Consider the following 16,644-nt stretch of genomic DNA (forward strand, 5'->3'; position numbering starts at 1 on the left):
TGACTGGTGATACCGTCTCTGGGATACGATTTTTGATTTAGTTTTTTTTTTTAGAGAAAGTGGCGAAAGTGCCCAAATCCTCAGCAAAGCAGGAGCTTTGGTCTGCCTCTCTCAAGCTTTAAAGGGAAATTGCAAATGCGTCGTTCTGTCTCCAAGATTGAATGTGACAGGCTGTGATTGAGTTCGCTGCCCTCGCTGACGCCTGGAGCTGCCCAGGGCACTGCACCACCCGAAGTGTGGAAATGCCCCCCTTCGGATCAGATTCCCTGGGTTATCTGCTACAGGGAGCAGATCCTTTGGAGGGAATTCCTGTGGTCTCCACAGACTCTGCTGGGTGTGATAGGACAAGGGGTGATGGTTTTATCCTGAAGGAAGGTCGATTTAAATGAGATATAAGGGAGTTTTTTACAACTGGCACACCTAGAGAGGTGGTGGAAGCACCTTCCCTGGAATCACTTAAGACCAGGCTGGATGGGGCTCTGAGCATCCTGATCCAGTTGGAGATGTCCCTGGTTGTTGAACTAGGTGACCTTTAGAGGTCCCTTCCAACCCAAGCATTCCATGGTTCTATTTTTCTGTCACTCTAAGTCAGTGCATGCGTGTGCTCATCTTTACATCACCCCTTGGGCCCATTGATGAGCACGTCCTCAAGCCAGGAGGATGATCCTGGAGTGCCCAGGTGTTTCTGGGTGCCTCCACACCCCCTGTTTGGCCTGCTCGGATATTTCCACCCTCCTTCACGCTGCCGTGCTGACGCATGCCCGCTGCCCGCGTATCCATGTGGATTCCCGGGTCTCCACTCTTGCCTCCCGTTGCCGAAGGGCAGCTGGCTCCCTCTCAAGTGCCACAGTGTGGTGAGGATCTGTGGGTGTCTCAAAGCTCTCCCCGTCTGGCTGTAGTCAAAGGACCCTTTGTGGTGCTGCCCTGCACCCGCCACCTGCGGCTCCCAACCCTCGGGGTCACCGCGTTCCCGGCGGGATGAGCTCATCTCTTTGGGAATCTGGTCCCTCAGCCCTGTGAACAGACACTTATAAAGGACTTGTATTCATCATCCAGCCCCTGTTGTGGTGCATCTGTCTTCATTCCATCCCATGTTACTCCCTGCCTCAGTTTCTGAGCTGTCCCACAGAAGGGTTTGTGTTCCAGGCCAACTGCGTTGGGATCTTTGTGTCTGGTCAGTCCCATTCACACACACGCTGCACTTCTGGGTATTTCTGAGCCAAAACTCTGCGTCTTTCTGGTGTCGCAGCTTGTCTCAATTATTTTTATCTACAGTTCAACCCCTGCTGAAGAGCTGACCAGATTTTGGGGAGCATTTCAGGTTCTGCAGCTCATGAGTTAATACCCATGCTCTCAAATGTAAAAATTTAATTTTCATACTTTTTTTTTCATTGTTGTTCCCTTAATCTCAATCAGAACCACTGTGACTCAAAACATCCATTTACAGTCTCTATGAAGAACTGGGAGTGATGGCAATAACAGCCATAAATATTTAAAAGTTAGCAAGTTCTCAAAATATTGGCCATGTAAAAGAAATTTCACCAGTTTGGGAGAAACAGAAGCACCTGAGTGGCACTAGGATGACCTTTGAGATTATCCACTGGGATCACAAATACAAGCATCCAGCAGCAGGACCTTGTCTGTGAGTGTTGAACTTTCCCTCTGGGAATGTCAAACAGGGAATCCTTATTTTCCATGAAGGACCTGGAGTGGCTCTGCAGAGCACCTATGGCAGGATTTGTGCCTGGGACAGTGACCCATGGGTGAAGACACTGCTCTGTTGCCAGTGGGATGGAAATCCTGCAGAGCTTGGGAAACAGACACGGAGGTTGTACGGGCTCACTGTGGTGAAGGAGCAGAGTTGTCCCACCCTTGTCCCCTCCCTGTGCTCTGACAGAATGGTCAGTGGGGGCACATCCTTCCCTGGTGTAGTTTCATTCCCCCAAAGCACTCACTCAGCTGGACAACACTTGTAAGAGCCCGAAGCCAGAAATTTGGATAAATTAAAGTTAAATCTCGTGGCTGGAGCATTCAAATGGCCTCTTTATTTGGCCAAGCACAACTTGATGCTGACATCGTCCCTCAAAGATGCCACTGATGCCAGCATGGAGTTTCCTAGGACACACCTGCAGGTCAATGCCTTAATTACCCACCTTCATTTTCCACTGATAGAGGACAGAGCACAATTTTTCAGGATTAAATATCTTTAATTTTAGGTTGCAGGGTTGGGGTAAGTGGAGAACAAACGTCCAGGGTCTGTGGGAGCACATGCACTCCCAATGTCTGGGTCTGGGATGGCCACTGGCAGCAGAGCCAGGAGCTGTGGGGAAGAAGGAGGAAGAATAGCAGGTTTGGAGCTTGTGCACTGGTCAGCACAGCCCAGTCCTTGGTGGGGGCTGGACTGCAAAGGCCTCAGCCCTGTGCCATAGGTGAGTGCCAGCAGCCTGTTAATGGATTGCCTGGCAGCGCCTGTAGCTGAACACAGATGCTTGGCAGGCCATTACCTTGAAAAATGAGCTCTGTCGAGCTTGCCTTGTGTTGTAACAAACTAATGATTTGCATTGATTAGCACATGGCTCATGAGTGTCTAATTTATCAATCAGGGAGCGCCGGGGGAGCGTGTGTAAACCATGCTCTCAAAAATGATGTCATCTGTCAATGGGCTCCTGGATGTGAGAGCTGCACATACCTGACATGCTCTCCCTGCTGAGAGAGAAGGACCTGCTCATCTCCTTCCCTTTCCCTCTGTTTCCAGTTCTGGAGCTGTTTCACTTTGGGGTGAGCCCTGAAGTTCAGGTACAGCCTGACTGGACACACTTCAAGCTGTGTTTATTAGTTTTTATGGTGCTGGGAGCAGCAGTCAGAAAACCACTGTGTTAGGTGATGTCCAAGCCCAGAATGAAGGGCTTGGACAGAAGGTTGGTCTTTCACTTCTGTCTAATTTAATTCAGAATTCCACTGCAGCCAGGAGGATCTCTTGCTATAAATGTTAGTGGGGATCCACAGTGGAATGGGACACCAGTCCTGTGCTGTGGACTGGAAAAAAGGGGATCTCTGTCAGCTAGGAATTTGTTTTTGTGCTTGAAGGACCATCTGGCCCAAAGCAGGAGGCTTTAAGCTGAGAAAGGGTAGATTTAGATTGGATATTGGGGAGAAATTCTTCCCTGTGAGGGTGGTGAGGCCCCGGCACAGGTTGATCAGAGAAGCTGTGGCTGCCCCTGGATCCCTGGAAGTGTCCAAGGCCAGGTTGGAAGGGGATTGGAGCACCCTGGGATAGTGGAAGGTGTCCCTGCCCATGACAGGGGGTGGAACTGGCTGGGCTTTAATGTCCCTTCCAACCCAAACCGCTCTATGATTCCATGATTCCTGTGGATCCCAGTGGGCTGGATCTGTGTGAGACAGTGACCCACCATGAAACCGGAGCACCCAGTAGCTCTCTCAAGGCATGGTGACCCACATGTCTCCAGAAAACAAAGCAGATGCCCATCAACATCTTGTGCCATGTTTCTCTTGGACCTCCTGAAGCAGGAGGACCCCTGCTCTGCCCCCTGCACCGTGCTGGCACTGCAGGGGTGATCTCCTATCCAGCAGTCACGCACAGCTCTGTTTGACCCAATTTCCCAGGATTACACCAGAGGTCAGTGGGTGACTCCTGCACAGGGATTAAGCCCTGTGGCCCTGCCCAGTGCAGCCCCCATGCCCCTGCCAGCCCCCAGGGGATTACACTGCAGTGCCTGCAGATGATCAGGACTAGCCAGCGGTTATTCCAGGAAAGCTGTCTTCTTCAAAACCCTGTGCTGCTGCTGGGAGAAAAAGCCCTGCGAATTGTATGGCTGGAGAAGTGAGGAAGAGCCATTCTCAGGCTGTTGCATTGCTGTAGGTGTAGCAAATAAATCTTGTTTGCTGATGACAAGATTTGTTCAGTGAGACCAGGCTTGATGATCTTGGAGGTCTTTTCCAACCTTAATGATTCTGTGATTCTGTCATGTGAGATCTCCTGGACAAAAGAAATACAAACCAGGAACCTGATGGGGTTGGAAGGAAAACAATCTGCTTTGCTGTCCCTTCTATTTTGTGGTGTGCACTCAGGTGCATCTTTAGCTTGGGAGAGCAACTTTTACATGGGTGATAGAGATAAGGCAAAGAGAAACCCTTTTAAACTTAGAGAGGAGAGATTTAGATTAGATATTAGGAAGAAATTATTCCCTGTGAGGGTGATGAGCCCCTGGCGCAGGATGCCTAGAGGAGCTGTGGCAGCTCCTGGATCCCTGGAAGTGTCCAAGGCCAGGTTGAAAGGGGATTGGAGCAACCTGGAATAGTGGAAGGTGTCCCTGCCCATGGCAGGGGTGGCACTGGATGAGCTTTAAGGTCCCTTCCAACCCAACCCATTCTGTGATTCCATGACTCTCCTGTCCAGATCAGCTCTCACCCCTGCTCAGAGTGGCTCCTGTCATGACCCTTTGGGTTCTGGACAGCGCTGACAGCAAGAGTTTCAAGAAAACTGTAAACACCCGGTTTTCCAGGCTCCTGCTCTCCATATGGCTGGAGGTGCTCTGAGATCTGTGTTTGGATGGGCTGGCATCGTCCAGACAAGCAGCACTTTAAAACATGTGTACCAGAGAAGAGAGAGAGTTGCTGGCTGCTGACTTAGGAACGAGTTAAGGATACCTCATCCCTTGCTCTTTCAATTAGCGTTTCTAAAGGCCTTTAGGATCGGTGGATAGACAGGGCTATTGAAATGCCATGTTTTATTAGGAATTGATCTCCTGTTAATAGGCTTTAGGCAAATTAGAATGGATTATTTTACTGGAAAACGGAGGGAAATGGGAGGAACGCGCAGTGTCACCGGCCCCTTCCCCATCTTTGCTGGGATCAATAGAGCTCCATCATGCAACCCAAATCAATGGAAAAGCAGGAATAGATGATCATCAGAAGGGCCTGACATTAGATCATACACTGCCTGCTGTGTCCTTTCTCCCTCTCCAAGCCAGGAACAGCAGCCAGTGGTCCTGGCGTCCTCTGGGGAACATTAGGTTCATAAACCAGGGAGGAACTGCTATTGGAAAAGCAATGAAGTATTAGTGGCCCCTGTGCAGTCGTAAGGCTGTGGCTGGGCCCTTCTCAGCGCAGCCTGGATTGATGTGCTGGGCTCCAGGGCTGCTTGGCTCTCCTGGAAATGGTGTTTGCAGATCCTTAATCCAACAGTGAGAAATGATGATGATTTTAGTGAGATGCCCTGCAAGAAGGAGAGGCAGGGACAGCAAAGGAAGGATGCCTCAGGGGGTGGGGAGGACAAAGCTTATCCTCCTCTTGCTTTCCTGCCCAAAACATTTTCCCTACTTTCCAAGGCAGTACCACAGTTGTGATTGCTCCCTCACACCCAGGCGGAGGCTGCAGGGTCTGATTCCATGACCTGAAGGATTTTCCCTTTGAAATCCACCCTTGCAATCTTCCTGGCAGCCATTTAATCCCCTCCCCTGGGAACTGGGGCAATTTCATGGCCAAAATAAGCCACCAGTGTGACTTGAGTGAGAGCTGCTGGAGCAGCGGCTGGAAGCACTGGGGCAGGAGATGATGAATTCCCTGGAACTTCATCAGCCCAGAGGCTGCTGACGCTGCACAAAAGCAGAGTGGTGGGGAGGGATGGCTTGGAGGAGAGTGCCATGGTTCACCAAGCTCCTCTTCGGCTTAGTTATTAATTTAATTATTTGTAATGACTCTCATCCACCCAGCGTCTGCTCCTGTACCCGCCTGGCCGGTCATCGTGATCCTGCTCCCGACCACGCTCTCAGCAGCCCTGGATGGTTTTCAAGTGCTTTATACAGAGATATTAATTGAAGGGGGCTTTATTTTAACTCTGGTGGGACAGGAATGATGCTCTTGGGTAGGAGGTGATGGTTTTAGAGGAGTAGAAAACAGCTGAGCCCAGTTGGCACAGTGGAAATGATCCTTTTTTTATTTTGGTGCCAGAGAGCAGTCCAAGCTGCTTGGACAAATAAAATAGAAGTGAGGTTGTAGCAGGAGATTGGGTTCAGGAGTGTGTTTCTGAAGTGAGTCTGAAGATAGTTTTGAAGGGACATCTTCCACTAGACCAGGCTGCTCCAAGCCCCGTCCCACCTGGCCTTGAACACTTCCAGGGATGGGGCCTGAAAAACCTCTCTGAGTAACCTGTGCCAGTGTCTTTTTCTTGAATAAACCAAAACTGGACAATGTTGGATGCTCTAAACACTGATTCACTCTACGGGATCAGGCTTTAATGGGTCTGGAGTAAAGCTCCTGAAGTACGTCTGTGTGGATGGGTTTTAGCGGGAAATGTCACTTTACAGGGAGGAATAACATGCTGACAGAGGTATGTGGCCCTCTCTGGAAGGCAGGTGTTTCTGTTGCTCTGGTGAACTTCAAGATAATTTCTTTTTCGTCATAATCATGATTTATTTTCCAGCAAAGGCACCAAGTGCTTGCTACCACCAATTCCTTCTTTGTCCTCCAACCCCACCGCTCTCTCCTGGATCATTTTGAGTCTATCCCCATGATTTGGAGAGGCTTATTGTGTCCCTCGCTTCGATAACTCTGTCATACCAACCTCTATGTCCCTCTTAGAAGTGTGGTTGAGGCATCTGCCACCAGCTTGCTGGGGAAACTGTCCTCGAGCATCAGCCTCCCATGGATCCCTCAGCAGCTGGGGAGGTCCAGATAACGCTGACAAGCACCAGCTGAGTGATGGAAGGTATCTTTTACCTTCTTTCATCTCCCAGACCCATGGGCTGCTCGCCAGGATGCCTGTGGGTCTAGCCATGGCCAGGGTGGGAGCTCAGAGAAGGCCAGAGCCTGTGTCTTTAAAGATTAATAGTGTTGTTTGCTCATTAAGGAGATTGTTTTGAAGTCAGCGCTAGCCAGAACATTCGAGTGCAAGCATCTGTTTGCTACTGGGAGAGGATATTTATTGTCTGATACTTCAATGGATGTAAATAAACAGCCAGCCCTAGATAATGTTCAGACAAACAAACAAACAGCTGCCAGAATAGGTCCCTTGGTAGTTGACCTTCGGGAAGCATCATGCTGATGTTTCAATAGCAGCCGGCTCTGCAGAGCTGAGCCCAGTGAGTGAAGCCTTCCAGGAAGAGGAAGGATTAATCTGCAGCCTGAGAGTGCTGGGCCCTGGGAGCTCCCACATGTGTTGGGTTAAGAGAGGACAAGGGAGCTCGGGGTGCTGAGCTGAGCACCTGGGGGTCTAAGGAGTGTGCATGGGCAGGACAGACATTCAGGAAGTGGGAGCAGGTAGATGATCCTGTGGTAGAGGTGATGGGTGTGTTTGTGGAGTGTGGGTTGTGCTGGACTGAACATTTTGACACACACGTGTGGTCCTGGACCCCCTCACTTGCTGCTTCCCTCCCTCTTGCCTTGCAGAGGAGCTCATGGTTCACAGGCAGCTCCCAGGAGAGATCCCAGCTGGACTGTCAGTCAGGCTCCTATCCCACAGCCCAAAGAGAACATCTTGAATATAGGAATGCCCATCAGTCAGAAGAAAACTCTATCCATGCCAGCAGCCCAGCTCCAGGTGGCGCTTGTGGCTGATGCCAGCAGAGAAGAGCAGGAACAGAGGGAACAGGTGGTGTGTGCCTCAAACTCCCTGCAGTTGCAAACTTGGGGAGCTTTCTGAGCAGAGATTGAGTCTGAGTCCCCGACTTTAGTGGTGATCACCTGCAGGTTTTGATGAGAATCTTCCTATTTTTCTTTCACTCTTGCTCTTTGATTTTTTTCACCAACCCAAGTGCCCTGGTTCCAGCGGGAGCCTTGGAGCCAGGAATAAACCTCTAAGAGAAAGTGCAGTTCTGTTGTCTGATGTTCAGGACTGTGAAGAATGTGCAGGGAAGGTGGAGATCATATGGGCTCTGTGCCTGGGGTCCAACATAAGAAAGACAGAGTTTAAGGCAGGTAAAGGGATGTCTGGAGTTAAGGGCCAGACTTCTGGCTGCAGTATCCGATCACCACCTCACTGCTGGGGCGGGGCTCGCACGGGCTGTGCAGCGTGGGTTGATGTCTGCCAGATTTTCTGGCCTTTTTCTGAATTTTCCTTTTTCTTAGCTACTAGATTTTACTAGAGAGAGAGGTTTCTGCACTTAGAGCTGTCGGGCTGTGGGTGTGTGAGCACATGTGTGTGTTTGCACGTGTACAGTGCAACGAGCCCTGTCCCTCCCTCCCCCTCTGCAAAATAATGACTTTTCAGGCAATTAGGCCAGCAATAGCTGTTAAATCACTTCCGAGTAGCTCTGTATTCCTGGTGTGAAGCCTCTGTAATCTTTTACCTGCACCAAATGCATAGGGGAGATCCCTGGGGGCTGTGCCTCCTGTCTCCATGGTTTGTTAACTCCAGCCGGCTGTTTCTCCAGCCTGCCTCTTCCATCTCCAAGCTTTTTCCCCTCTAATGGGGCCTGGCAAAGGCTGAGGACAGCGACTCAGCCCTGGGGTGATAATTGGCTGCTTACATATCTGGCGGCCTGCAGATCTGACCCTGGTGGTGCTGAAAAATCAAGGTCAAAGCAGCGAAGATGTGAGGCTGGTTTAGCACAGGGATCAGTGGAGAGTGGGGATGCTCTGACGGGAATGAGAAGCCACGAGGGACTGGGGGAGAGGCAGAGTGGAGACAGCAGACAAAGCCCCCTGACTGCTTCCTGAGAGGGAGAATTTGGAGCTGCAAAGCCTTAGTGGAAAAGAGAAAAGGCTCCTGCTGTGGGGGTATTTGATCTGCTCAGGGCAGAGCCCCAACAGGGAGCCTCCTGTGCTCCTCAGCCTGCAGCCCTTCCTGCCTCCTTCCTTTCCCCTGACTGTCCTAAGGGGAATGACTCAGCCCAAGCCGGTTGGCATCTTTGCCCTTGACCTCACGGGTGATTCACATCAGTGTCCACCTTCAAGAAGGAAGACTCAGAGTAGCTGAATTCCTCCATGAGGCACCACGGACATGAGCAAGCCCCTTGCTCCCAGGCAGCCAGAGCTGGTGGGAGTCAGGGATGTTCAGTGCTGGGATTCAGAGCCTGAATTCTTTGTGTGTCAGGGATGTTCAGTGTTGGGCTTCAGAGCCTGAATTCTTTGTGTGTCAGGGATGTTCAGTGTTGGGCTTCAGAGCCTGAATTCTTTGTGTGTCAGGGATGTTCAGTGTCGGGCTTCAGAGCCCGAATTCTTTGTGTGTCAGGGATGTTCAGTGCTGGGCTTCAGGCCCTGACTCCTTGGTGCATGAGGGATGTTCAGTGCTGGGCTTCAGGCCCTGACCTCTCTGTGTGCTGATGTTGGACGTGTATTGCTGTCACCAGCAGATCCATCAAAATGACAAATTAACTGCAAATCCTCCCATGTCACTGGACCTGCCCAGCAGCCAAGGGCTGCACGTGCTCCCACTTCTGTGGAGGCTGATGGATAACACGTAGCCCTGAGCACCCTCCACACCCTTTGCTGGCACAGAGAGCTCCTCTAACTCCTTTCTGTTTCATTTTCCTTATCTTTCCTGGGGAAATCATATTCCTTTGTTGTCCCACAGCAGGTGAGTACATCAAGGAAGGACAAAGATAACAATCTGTATATCACTGCTATCCTTTGCTCATACTGAGTTTCCAGACCCTTTATCATTCCCTCTCTTCCCTTCTCTTTGACTTTCTAACACAGAAGATGATTCAGGCTCAGTTTCTTGGCTGAGAGGTTGATACAGAAGGAACAAGTGCAAGGACTGTGCCAGGGAACAGTGGGAACAGGTCTTGACACCATAAGTTCTCCACAGCTTATTTCCTTTGGGTGGGAAGGGTGCTTTTTACTCAGCTGTCCAACTGCAGACTGGGAATCTTTGGTCAGGAAGAAATGGAGATCATGATGTGGGGCATGACAGAGATCTCCTACAACTTTGTTTCTTTTAGGGAAAGGTACTGCGATGTTTGTGTTACTGCAGGATAGAACATTTTCAGCAAGTGAGAGGCAACACATGGGAAACAGAGAGTGAGATCAGGAATGTGGATGCTTCTCTGAAACATGACTGTGGGGTTTGCTGCTGCACAGAGCCTCACAAAATCCGGAAGAATTCCTGTGAATAGCTCCTTTATCCTGTCTTGTTCTATATTGAAAGGGATTGCAAACCTTCTCCAGCAGCTTTTGAGCCCAAACTCTAGAAATTGTTTTTAAGAGTTAAGAAAAGTCTGTTGTTTTCTGCTTTTTCTTCTGTATCACTGGATCATTGTCAGGGATAGACCGGGACTGTGTGTCTGCTTCCTCCTCATAATCCCAGTTATTGATGTCCCTAAGTGACACCCTGTTATGAGATGTGTCTGGAATCATAAGGTGCCACGTTCGTGCAGGACTGATTTCAATATCTGATCTATGCAATCAGCAAGAGAAATAGTCTGTGTTGCACTGAGCACTCTGCAATAATAAATTGCCCCGTGGAACATTAGCAATAAGAGCAATAATATTATCTGAGTCGCATTCGAGTGAGTCAGCCCTGCAGATTTGTGTGTTTTTTTATCATCTGCTCATCACCACCACAGATTCTTCCCTCGTGCCATCATTTTGAGCATGGTAGATTTGTCCAGGCGGTGACAGGGGCACAGTGACAGTGCCAGATAAAAGTGAGAAGGCTCTGCATTGTTCTTACAGTGCTCTTGAGTTGATGGGACCAGCAGAAGTGATGAAATCTGCTTTACCCTTTCTGTGAGGAGGCTGGGGAAAATTCACTTTGTGTTGACAGTGGTTGTTGTCTGAAAGACCCAGGCCACAATACATTTGTCCAATGATTATTTTGTGTATATATTTTATCAATAGATATATATTACTGTGAGGGTGGTGAGAGAGAAGGTTGCTCAGACAAGTTGTGGCTGCCCCTGGATCCCCGGAAGTGTCCAAGGCCAGGCTGGATGGGGCTTGGATCGACCTGGGATAGTGGGAGGTGTCCCTGCCCATGGCAGGGGTTGGAGTGAGATGGTCTTTAAGGTCCCTTTCAACCCAAATCATTCTGAGGTTCTGTGATTATTTGTTTTCAGTGGAAGGAGGAAAAATCCTCACATTCTCCCTCTGTTTTTGTTGTTGCTGCACAGATCCGTGTGGATGGCACCACCAAGAACACGCTGGAGTACGAGATCGTGCAGGTGGTGGACACTGGCCCCATCCTCCGGGACATGGCCTTCTCCATGGACCATGAGCACCTCTACATCATGTCTGAGAAGCAGGTAAGGACCTCCATCAAGTCCATGGTGCTTTAAAAACCTTTTAGCTCCATCGTGCTGTGGACATCAGGGCTGCTCATGAATCTGGGCAGTGACCACAGTTCCTACAAGGATGTGCTTTGTTGTTGACCTCAGGATTTTTATGCTCATAAATCCATGGCATTTATACTCTTTTGCAATATTGAGGGGCCTGGGGCACAGAACTAAGGGGGCAGGAGCCACCCCCAGGGTTGCTTTGTCCTGCTGGCTGCAGGACAAGGAGTTGCTGCTGCGTTGTTCTCCACCCTCACCCAAACGGTGGCTGCATCTGCCACAGACACAGGAAGGTGTAACACTGAATGATTTGGCTCTAACTGGAGTTTTTGGAGAGGCTGGAGCCTCCTTGGGACACAGTGGGCAAGAGTGTAGGATGCTGCCTGCCAGGGTGCAGGCCAAGCTTAGTGTGGTGTTCCTGTTGTATTATTAGTATTATGATTGAAAATGCTGGCAGCCAGATTCCAGGGAAGGACCAATCTGGGTGTTCAACATGGAATCCTTGCTGATTTCTTGGCCTTGGGAAGTTTGCTGCTCGGGATGGGAGTAGGAGGAGGAACTACTTTTACATGAAAAATCCATCATTTATAATTAGTCCTGTGGGTGTGCAGGATTACTTGAGCTATCATACCTGGTTGATTCACAGATGCTCATGAGGAGCTTTAAATCCACAAAAAGAATGGGGGCAATGAGGAATTGTGGTGAGGTGATGGCAGTTTCCTTACAGTGCCACTTCAGTGGAAGCCACCAGTCTGAGTGGGACATGTTCACCCATACATGTTCAATGGTCTATTAACAAGTGTTACTGGTTATATTTTCTAATCTATGGGGGTCATTTCTTCTGCTCACACCACTTTATTTCAAATGTTCTGTGATGTCTCCGACCATTTTTCTCTACCGTGGATATTTATACCTAAAATTTGGTGTGGGGAGAGGAGCAACTCTGTAAATTCCTCCTGATTAAAGAGGCCAAGAGGTGCAATAACTCAGGAGAAAGGACAGGATGACAGAGCTGGGATTCCTTCTCATCTGCTCCAAGCTGGGCCAGGATGGGATGTCACTTCCAGTCCTGAAGTGAAAACAGTTCTGGTTGCTTTTTGTGATGGGGTGGGAAGCTGGAGGCAGGTGATGCCCGAGATCCTGCAAGACTTTGAGCATGACACCATTCCTTTTCCTCATGCTTTTACTGTCTGGGTCCTTTCTTTTTCCTTCTGCATGGAATGGGGATCCTTGTGGGTCAAAGCCCTGGAGCAGCACAATGAATGCCCCAATAAGCAACCCACTGATGTCAGGTTTGCTCAGTGTCCTTTTTGTGCAGGCCCATTTGAGGTCACCTCAGACACCATGGCTGACTTTGCACAGCCCTTCAGATTTAGAGAGACTCCCAGGGGCTGTCTCAAACCTCTGGGGAAAAGGGCAGTGGGACAGCAACATCCATTCCCTCACATCCTTAAAACATGAAATCTGGAACTAGAGGAACAATTACTTTTTCCTCCAGAGACTTCCAAAAACTTATTCTTGCTGGTCCAGTGACTACCTGCACTTCCCTGACCATTACAGCATGAGCAGATTCATTTTGTGCTTGGCTGTTCCAAAGCACAGGTTTTATCTGGTGTTTTTAGGGCCCCAAGCCCTGTAGAGAGCTCAGGAGCTCTGAGCCCCTTGTGATTTATCAATCATCTCCTCCCACCCATCTTTGACGCCCATGGGTGTCTGTATGAGAGAGGCTGGTGAAAAAGGCAGGGAGTGTTGTTATTTAAAATCTGATGTGAGCCTGTGAAACACTCAGCACTACATCAGCCTTTGCCCAAATCTGATTTTATCTGAGGCAGGTGAGTGACAGCACTGCCAACACAGCACTACAGTCACTACCTGTGTGCTCATGATAGAACACACTTCAGTGCTAGAATAAATTCGTATTTGTAGAGCCTCAGTGAGTGGGTGCAGGGGTTTGCCTTTGCTGGAGGCAGGATTATGAACAGGCTGCCCTTAGGGAGCAAATATCCCACCCACTCTACAAGCCATGTACTAGTCTTTTATAAAAGGGTGAAGATCTGACTTATCAGAGGTTTTCACTGCCCACAGTGGTTTTGGGAGGTCTGGGGAGATGAGGGACAGGGGTTTGATGGCTTGACCTGACCTTTTCAAAGATAGACAGGCACCAGGGCTTGTGCCATCCCTGGGGAAGGAGGAGGTTTCTCCTCCCTCTGTCTGCTGGGCTCAACCCTGTCGTGCCCCAGGGATAAGAGTGGTTCTGTTATTACCTGTGTAGTTATTAAAAGCTGTTTTCATGGAATAATAGAATCATTCAGGTTGGAAAAGGCCTCTAAGATCATAAACCTTTGGCCAAATACCCCTGCGCCCACTAAACCACGTAGTGAAGTGCCACTTCTACTTGTTTTCTGAACACTTCCAGGGATGGTGACTCCACCACTGCCCTGGGCAGCCTCTTCCAATACTTAACCACTCTTTCACTGATGAAATTTTTCCTAATATCCAACCTAAGCCTCCTCTGGTGCAGCTTGAGGCCATTTGCTCTTGTCCTATCACTGGCTGCCTGGGAGAAGACCCAGACCCCCACCTCACTACAACCTCTTTACAGGGAGCTGTGAAGAGCAGTGAGGTCCCCCAAGCCTCTTTTTCTCCTGGCTAAACAGCTCCGGCTCCCTCAGCCACTCCTCACAGGACTTGTACTCCAAACCTTATGGTTTTGCCAGACTTGGCTGCATCTCTCACCAGCCCCCCACAAGAATGGAAGCTCTGGTGATAAAGCCAATTTCTCCAGTTTGTCCCAGTCTTATCACAGCTCTGGACATCCCAGCAAGGCACCCTTTAACCTGGAACACCTAAAACAAGCTGTCACTATAAATCTGGATACAAGAAGCAGCTTTCTCATGCTGCCAGAATAATGCCCTGGCCTTTTTAAGGTCAACTTGTGCATGGGAGTGTTTTCCTCAGTGAACTTGGGGGTCCTTGTGTTGCCTGTGGGGGTTTTCCTCTGGAGCTGAACTCCCTGGGCTCCAAGGGAGACAGAACCCAGCTCAGCCTTGGAGTCTTAGGCTGAAACACGTCCTTCCTTGCAGCTCCTCTGGACACTGAGAGGTGACAAGCAGCACTTGCCCACTCAATCAGACGTGCAATGCTCTCAGGAGCAGGATGCAACAGCTTTTCACCATTATTTGGAAATATATATTTTATAGGGAGAGTGATTGAAAGAGGGAGAAGAGATTTGTCACTGAAACCCAGAGGCAGAGCATACAAAGATTCCCTCATTTCCCAGAGCTGTGGACATCTCTGTGCTTTAGGTGTGAACATGTTTCAAGTCCCTGTTGGCAGCACAGGGAAAGGTTGGTGCACACATGGGATCTGTCAGGACTGATCTGGAGATCATCCCTTTAACTCCAGCCTTCACAAACACTCTGAGGGAGCTACAGACACTATCCCGGCTTGCTCCAAGCCCCATCCAGCCTGACCTTGGACCTTCCAGTGGTGGGACAGCCACAGCTTCTCTGGCAGCCTGTGCCAGAGATCATCACCCTCACAGCCAAGAGAACTTCTTCCTAATATTCAATCTGAACCTACTCACTCTGTCTGAAGCCATTCCCCCCCCGTCCTGTCACTACATGCTCTGTAAATCTCCTCCCCAGATTTCTTGTATCAGTGCATTGGAGGCTGGGACTGTTTCTTTCTCCTTTTCCAGTTTCTGGTGTGCAGACAGAAGAACCCTGTGCCTCACATTTCGATCTCAGGGGATGAGGAGCAGATGGGAAATGCTGGGGGAACAGGAGGGTCTCTGCTGCAGCTTTTCTGCTCCACATCACACATTCCTGTGCTTCCTTGAGTCCCTCTTCCTCACCTAATCATCTCTGAATTTCTTTCTCTTCTCATCTGAGAAGCTCCCTGGAACTCTTTGCAGAGATTGAGATAATTCTTTCACCCCTTTCACATTCTCCCTTCCCTCTCCCTCTGATCCTTTGCAGCCTTTCCCTCTCATTTCCAGGCTTGCACTTGCTTGTGCATCACTCCTGCATTCCTGGCATCCCTGCTCCTTTGCTCTCTCCTCTCCCAGCTGTCTCCACACTGCTGACTGACCATGTCTCCTTGTTTCCTTGCTGCTCAAGTGTTGACACACCCACAGAGCGCACCTCTGCATGCCAGGAGGTGCAGGATGCTCGTTCCCCTGGCTCTGGACTGACATTTGGAAGGTCACCCACATCACCCACTAAATAACTGTTTCGGCACGTTGGACTCCTGGGTCTCTCCCAGTATTTTGCAAAGCTGATGCGACACATGGAAGCAACTCCGAGACACAGGAATCTCAGCTCTTCCCTTTGATATAGAGGGATCAAAGGGAAGAGCTGGAGAAAATAACCTTAAAGGCTCAAAATCCAGAAGGTAAAGCACAAGAGGTGTCAAATTCATATTAAATCTCAAGGATTTGAGCTTTCTCTTACTTTTGATTTACTATTGGTTAGGGAAGACTGTTCTGCAACCAGGTTCTGAGCAACCTTGTGTTACTTATGAGCAGCTTTACCCATCCCTGGAAGTGTCCAAAGCCAGGTTGGACAGGGCTTGGAGCAACCTGGGATAGTGGAAGGTGTCCCTGCCCATGGCAGGGAGTGATATGGGATAGTCTTTAATGTCCCTTATAAAACCATTCCATGATTCTGTGTTTGCCTCAAGGAAGGAGATTTGCTGTCCCTCTCTGTGCAGGCAGGTTTGTTCCGTGGGTCAGCTTCACGCTCTGGTGGAAAGTTGTGCTTTTCCCCTGTAAATTAGCAGAAAGTCACCCACAATCTGCGAATAAATCACATCTGTGCAGTGCTATCATTCCCTAAAACCATTACAGTGTGTCAGAGGTGAGACTGGGTAGGGTCATGCGTAGCAGAAGCAGATGGGTATTTTGGAGGCTCTTTTAAACTTTGGCAGCGAAATATCAAATAAATATGTACTTCAACTAAAGCGTGGCAGAAAGCACATTTGGTAAAAATTAAGTAACAGTACTGCAAATCATGTTGACAGGGTCTTTTTGGCCTTTCTGTGTCTGTTTCTCATTAAAATGGGGAAGGCTTATACCTATTTGTCTCCTGAGATTTATTCTTCTCCCCTCTGCCGCTGAGTCACTATCAGCAGCAGAATTTTTGTTTGCAAATTAGCTGCTGAAGAGGAGGGGGTGTCTGGCCAGTTTACTTCTGATTTCATGACCACTGATTAAAATCCTGTCTGCTGCTTATGTTATTGTATCAATTAGTTAAAGCAATCATTAATAACTTTGCTTAATTATGGCTTAATTTCCCCAAATGTGGTCTTTGCACAAGATATCAAGCGGCATTAACTCCTGGGTTTGGAGTGGCTGTTTCCAGGGGATTTTGTCAGTTTGAGGCTGTCCCCAGAAACACTGGCTCGAGAT

At 49.3% G+C, this 16,644-nt stretch overlaps 1 protein-coding gene across 4 annotated transcripts in view; it reads left to right on the forward strand.

Moving 5' to 3' along the window:
* PLXNA4 (plexin A4) overlaps positions 1–16,644 on the forward strand; it is a 421,812-nt gene that overhangs the window by 202,492 nt on the left and 202,676 nt on the right. For all 4 annotated transcript variants that reach the window (XM_010410007.4, XM_039570440.1, XM_039570441.1 and 1 more), the window contains exon 4: positions 11,073–11,204. In XM_010410007.4, coding sequence (XP_010408309.2) covers positions 11,073–11,204 — 132 coding nt within the window. The remainder of the gene's footprint in view (positions 1–11,072; positions 11,205–16,644) is intronic.

Source organism: Corvus cornix, chromosome 1A (assembly GCF_000738735.6).
Source record: "Corvus cornix cornix isolate S_Up_H32 chromosome 1A, ASM73873v5, whole genome shotgun sequence".
NCBI lineage: Eukaryota > Metazoa > Chordata > Aves > Passeriformes > Corvidae > Corvus > Corvus cornix.